The following is a 6,695-nucleotide window of genomic DNA, read 5'->3' as shown; positions in this document are numbered from 1 at the left end:
CCCCTCTCCCCCTCCACCCCATCCGCCTCTCACGCGGGACGCCGCCATTGCCGTTCCCTTTCGTCCTCGTCGCCACATCGCGTCCCTCCCGCCTCCACCCCGTCCGCAGTCTTTGGCCATTGAGTTTGAGGTATGAGCTTCTTTTCTTCCAGCGACTAGTCAGATCCCACTGACCTTCACAATTTCTCGGTCTTCCCGTGCGCACCCGGCGCGCCATCTAGATCCGCCCCTCGGCGGAGGCTCGATGCCTCGATTTGCCTCTCCTCAGTTCTTGTTTTATTCTACTTTCGATGCTCGGAGTGGCGGCCTCCCTCGATTCTATTCTTGGCATTGTTTCTGGCTGGATCGTGCATTGGTTCCTGCATCGTGCTGGTAGTTTTTTTGGTTTTGGAAGAAAAATGTGCATTGTACCGGTGGTGACAAAAGGACCACTTCTGCTGTATCATTTTACGGTAGAATGGTAAATAGTAGGCCACTGTGGTATGGATGCACAGTTCAGCCCTGCAAGTTCCATAGCCGAGGGCAATCCAGTGATAATGACTGATCTATTGCTTCTAACTAAGACGGAGCAAGATCTGCAGTGTCGTTTAACTCCTCCAGGTGTTGCGTCAGTCAAAAGATCACTGTGCCTACTACACACTTCATACGATGTATCTGTTCCTTACTGTTTGATCTTCAGCTAACTCAATTCTGCCGTGTCCCAACTTCGATGCGTGTTCCAATTTGTTTTTCATTTCTATCAGTGAAGTTTAATGAAGGTTTTTTTGGCTTGATTTGTTGTAGGTTGATGATCCGTCGGAAAGGATGAACGGGAGTCGACAGATGGAACTCCACTACATAAACACTGGATATCCATACACCATCACCGAGAGCTTCATGGATTTTTTTGAAGGCCTCACATATGCTCAAGCTGATTTTGCTCTTGCCGATGCCTTCCAGGATCAGGTACAAAATATTGTAATTGTCTTTTAGTGCAACAGCTAGTTTCTTCCATTTCCTCAAACCCTTCACTGCATTGTTAGATTTCTCACTACTCCCTCCGTAAATAAATGTAAGGTGTTCTAACTTTTTTCTGAATCGGATGTATATGACGTGCTTTAGTGTGTTTGTTCACTCATTTTAGTCCGTATGTAGTCCATATTGAAATATCCAAAACATCTTATATTTGTGAACGGAGGGAGTACTTGGTAATGATGTACATATATCCATCATGTAATATTACGTGGCTTGTGGCTTTGGCAAAGGTCAGGTCACTCTTTATATATTCAGCTACTTTATATTAAAAATGATACTTATGAATCTACATATTTTTTCTCACAAGTCTATTAAGCACCTTCATTTTAAGAAAAAGAAAGAAGAAATAGAGTCACTCAACAATGGGAGATGATTTCCGAAAGCTCACCTGCACATCATTCAATGACTATAATACTGTCAATCATGACTTTAGTCACTATTTCATGCTTTCATCCATTGCTATCGTTTTCTTTTGCATTCCACGCTTATTTGTTGTTAATGTGCAGGCTAATCCATACTGGACGATGATGCAGACAAACTCGTATAAATACGGATATTCTGGCGCAGGAAATTACTATAGCTATGGACATGTGTATGACATGAATGACTACATGCATAGAGCAGATAGTGGACGCAGAATTTGGGATAACCCCATGCCTGTAAACAATACCGACTCCCCCAACATAGTCCTGCAGGGTGCTGAAGCTCCTCATGCAAGTGCAAGTTCTACTACCGAGGAACGTAAGTTCAGTACTTTGGAGATATGGTTTTTGGAAGTTGAAATAATCATTATTTTAGGATGGAGTAGAAATCATCATTATTCTGGGATGTCAGCTACATAAACATCTCTGGTTAGGTACTAAGGATCATTACAATATTATTCAAGTCAGCAATATGCTATACCTGCAATTAGTGTATCGTTGGACATGGTTACAGGCTGGTTCAATCAGCCACTTATGCTATACCTGCAATTAGTGTATCATTGGACATGGTTACAGGCTGGTTCCATCAGCCACTCATGCTATACCTGCATCAACACACTTCACTGGCTATTGTTCTTCCACGTTTTTGCTCTTCCTTTCTAAGAGGACTAGTAGCACATATTTTTGCTTACTGTTAGTTATATAATATAGGAAGTTTGTTAGTGTCAGACTATTAGTGACCGCCATCGTATGATCGGATTCGTTGCTAATGTTGACCAATTGGAGCACAGTTGATCGGATGCTTACAGGAGGAAAGAAAACAGAAGTTCGGAAGTGGGTTTAGAATACCTGTCTTTTGTTATAATCATGTGGTTATTTCGTTATGCATTTACAGATTACTGCAAACTTGTTAGACTTGGTCATGATACTGATACTATTTGTAACTGTTTTACTTGTTACATACTCCCTCCGTCCCAAAATAAGTGTCGTGGTTTTAGTTCAAAATTTTTGAACTGGTTTTAGTGTTCAAAATTTTTGAACTAAAACCACGGCACTTATTTTGGGACGGAGGGAGTAGTTATCTGACTAATGCCTATTTTGGAATACAAACTGTACATAAACCGCGGCACTGGATCAGCACATGCGATGTTCTTAATGGATTCTTACGCATTTAGGTACCACATGAACAGTAACCGACAATTTATAAAATTTGAACCTTTACCTGCTAGCCAAACAGTTGCTTCAACGATACATCTTTACTTTGGCACTCTGATTTAGTTTTCACTTGCAGGCATCCAACAACCTGTGCACCAAAATTCAAGCAGTCCTCAGGTAAATAAGTTTTTCGAGCAGGCTTATGTTTATTTAACTGACTAGTATTGTCCTGTGAATGTGATAGTAGGCTACATGCCATGTATCCCCCCCCCCCCCCCACACACACACACCAAACAATAACTTGATACCTGACCATATCCCACCAGAACTATGTGGTAACATTGTTTATTTATTTCCATGTTTCCTATGTACACTTTATTTCTCATCTACCCAAAAGGTATTTCCTCATTGATTCACTGAAATATAATACTGTTTTATTTCCAGGTTGTTTGGCAAGACAGCATTGATCCTGACAACATGACATATGAGGTTAATGACTTCTCTTGCATGACTTGTGTAACCATGCTCTCATGCTCGCTGTTTCATGTAAAACCCACTTTGATATATGTGTCATCTTCTGCATCTGATTTATATGTTGGGTTCAGCTAGATAGGTAAAAGTCTGCAGTGGTTACACCATGCACAATTGGATTGATCAATTTATTGTTCTTATTTGGGTGCTTTGAGGACCAAAATACTGGACATCAAGGATGATGTGACTTAAGATGAAGAAATTTTTTGTTACTTGAATAATCACTTAGCAGTATTTTTGCTGTGCTTATCTGAAAGTACATGCTTGTAAAGTCACGAGTAGATATATACATCCACACATCACACTGCTTTTCTTTTGCTCCATGCACCGGAACTATTCAACTAACAATAGTACAATACTCTTCAATGGTTAAGCTCTGTGTCCATTAATCATTCGTTTCATTGTTAGTTTTCTTTGTCTCATCTTATTATTTCTGGAACTTGGTTCGCTTACAAGTTTTTGTTGACAGGAATTGTTGGATTTGGGCGAGGCAGTTGGAACCCAAAGTCGGGGTCTCTCCCAAGAAAGCATTTCAGCACTTCCAATCACCAAATTCAAGTGTGGTTTATTTTCAAGGAAGAAAAAACGCCGTGAAAGGTTAGATGTTGCTGCAATCTCTTGGCATGACTTTGTCCTACTTTGCGCGTGCCCTCTTGGCATGCTATAGGCCGCTGTAGGTTTAGGCTTTTAGTTTTTGGCTAGGCAGGTTTACCTTGTAAACTTTTGAAGCATGCCATAATAGTTCCGTGTGCATTGACACCGATGCTGCATCTTGAGTGCAATATTCTGTTTGAGCTCTTTTACGGTACCCTGGTACTCCCTTAAGAAGGGATGGAGTGCCACTAAAATCTGGCCATCCACCTGAAAGGGTAGTTTGGTCATTTTTCTCATATTCTTAAGCGATATCTTTCACATCAGATCTGCTATAAATTGTTTGGTAACGCGTCTGTTTATCCATGTAAAAAAAAGCGAGTACCCTAAAAAAATCGGGTGTTTATCGGCCTATAGGCGTGCCGCCATCATCTCATGAGCTGTTACGCACGAGGCTGCCAATGCTATCCCTTGGCCAGATCAACCCCACACATGAACGTCCACCACTTGGTCAACGCAAGCATGATGGAGCTCCAGCCGACCTAGTGATCCCGCCTCGCCCTGGTCCTGTCGCTTCAGCGTTGCCCTGGTTGGTGACCATACCCAGCTGACGCCGCTTGACAAGTACTTGAGCAGCCATGCCTTCATGGCCGTCTCTCCCTGAGACTCTGATGCGGGGATGGCATGGCCGCCGCCGGCGTCTATCCCAGTGAAGAATTAGGGTTCTAAAAATAATTAATCACGTCAAGTTGAAACGTTATTATGTAGCAGCCGTACTGATACGATAAATTAATTGCATCTAGATTACATTTTTACCCCTAAGATCGGGGTACTCCCTAGCTTTTTCAGTTGGTACTCTCTTGTACACTTGTTGGAGTACCGATTAAGATCATCCATCGGATTAACAGAAATGGAGGGCTCATAATCATTTAGGGGTACTGTAAAAGAGCTCTTCTGTTTTTCGCTTACCTGTAGAGGACGCAGTTACAGCAACCTGATTCTTAAATGGAAAGGAAGATATGTAACTTTTAGAACTTTCATATGGGTAACAAACAGGTGTGTAATCTGTCAAATGGAGTATCGGAGAGGGGATCTGCAGATGGCACTCCCCTGCAAGCATGTGTACCACGCCAGCTGCGTGACAAAATGGCTTACCATCAACAAGGTCTGCGATAAGGAAACAGAACAATCCGTATCCGCTTCTTGTTTCTACCCCCTGCCTCTTTAGCTGACAGGAGTATGCATTTGCTCTGCAGGTATGCCCTGTCTGCTTTGCTGAAGTTCCCGGCGAGGAGCCCAAGAGGCAATGAGTTATGTGGCAATCACGAAGTTCTTGCGCTGGGACGACGTACGCGTGATCTCTGCTTGAGGGCAGCTTGCTTTGTGCCCTACCCCTTCCCTTTAGACTTGTATATTAGGACCATATCACTAAATATAGGTTATAAGCAGATGTAGCTGGAAGCCGGAACCGCTTCCCAGAGGTTTGCCGTAGGCTGTAGAGTTTGACCGTGAACTATGACCACGTGGTAGAGCTCGATCGCGCATGCTTGTGAGGTGTTTTGTTCACTGCAAAGAGGCATGCGCTTGTTTCTGTTAACTGTATTTGATTAAGATTTTTGTGGACAGAGGAAAGATTCATTTGTTACAACCTTGTGACTGAGCTTGCATTCCTTGTCAGTGATGTGTTTGTGACTGAAACTCTGAGCTTCTTTTGGGGGAGGCTAGGCTCAGCCAGTTTTGTGTTGCTCCTTCTTTTCTCTTGGGATTTTGTGTGTGTGGCTCCTGTTTTTGTCTGTAGTTGGATGAACTCCTGTATCCACTTTGTACCGGTGACCACTGCTCAGCTACGGACCTGTCCAGTGCAGGTACAATTTTTTGGGGAGGCTTTGCCAGTTTTGTGTGTAGCTCCTGTTTTTATCTGCAGTTGGATCAACTGATGTATGCACTTGTACTCTGGTGACAACTGCTCAGCTCTGGACCTGTCGAGTTGAGGTAGTGCAACTTTTCTTGGACAGGAAAATTAACCTTTATTTAGCTCACAGAACCAGGAAATCAGGGGATCATCCAGCCACACAGACGGACTGATTCTGGTACGTGGAGCTGAAAGATAGTGTGCCTCTCTAGGCCAGTGCTTCACAGAATGGTGTTCAAACTCGGATTTGCTATTTCTTAGGTGCCTGAAATTCTTTTTCGTGTCGGCCACTTTTTTCCTTCTTGGCCGGACCTCGCCGGAGAAGAAACAAGCTTGCCGGAGAAGAACTAGCCCCACCATCTATTTTAGGATGAAGTCATGACCCCATTATCTATTTTAGGGGTGTGGATGTGTAGGGGATCACCGAAGGTTTTCATGGGTGGCGCTGGGCTTACAGAAGTGTCCTGGACGGTGGCCAGCAACGGCGATAGGGGGAGGTTAACGGGAGGGCGGGGCGGTGCCTGGTAGTGTCTGCCGGCCGCGGGTGGTGGAGGCCGGCGGTTAAGCCGCTGGGGGTGTTTGGAGGAGGAAGAAGGGGGTACCCGGAAGAAGAAAGGGAGGAGGAAGAAGGGGGTACCCGGAAGAAGAAAGGGGGGAGGAAGATAAACAATACCGCGATCTATTTGAAATGAAGATATAGTGGCTGTTGATAAAAGTGACCGATGGCTCTTTCAGAAAGAAAAAAGTGACCGATGGCAAAAGAAATTTCAGGTACATGGATAGAGGGTCCCGTTCAAACTTGATGTTGATGGCGATCACCTATTCACCTGATGGCGCATCGTTGGCCTCACAGACAGCTCTCCTGCTTGACCACGGAATCGTGACACGTCCCTCCAAAACATGAAGCCGTCAACTTCCTTCCTTCCGGCACGCACGTATGTTCCCGTGATCCCGTCTATACCCATCGAGACACAAAAAACTTACCGCTCTCCGTTGACCAGGAGAGGAGAACTCCTCTCGGGACGGTCGCGACCCCCCCCCTGACCGCCATGGCCGCTCCCCGTCGCGGC

General features: G+C 44.3%; 1 protein-coding gene across 1 annotated transcript; it reads left to right on the top strand.

The window, feature by feature from the left end:
* Positions 1 to 6: 6 nt before the first annotated feature.
* LOC125528495 (E3 ubiquitin-protein ligase BIG BROTHER) lies at positions 7 to 5,361 on the top strand. The gene is made up of 8 exons (XM_048692957.1): positions 7 to 130; positions 784 to 945; positions 1,521 to 1,755; positions 2,728 to 2,768; positions 3,036 to 3,080; positions 3,592 to 3,719; positions 4,770 to 4,878; positions 4,970 to 5,361. Exons 2-8 carry the CDS (start codon positions 805 to 807, stop codon positions 5,021 to 5,023), a joined length of 753 nt encoding a protein of 250 aa, XP_048548914.1. The 5' UTR covers positions 7 to 130; positions 784 to 804; the 3' UTR covers positions 5,024 to 5,361.
* Positions 5,362 to 6,695: the final 1,334 nt, after the last annotated feature.

The sequence above is a fragment of the Triticum urartu genome, unplaced genomic scaffold, assembly GCF_003073215.2.
Source record: "Triticum urartu cultivar G1812 unplaced genomic scaffold, Tu2.1 TuUngrouped_contig_4913, whole genome shotgun sequence".
In the NCBI taxonomy this organism is placed as follows: Eukaryota; Viridiplantae; Streptophyta; class Magnoliopsida; order Poales; family Poaceae; genus Triticum; species Triticum urartu.
The sequence above is the reverse complement of the archived record's forward strand: the minus strand, read 5'-3'. Positions and strand labels throughout refer to the sequence as shown.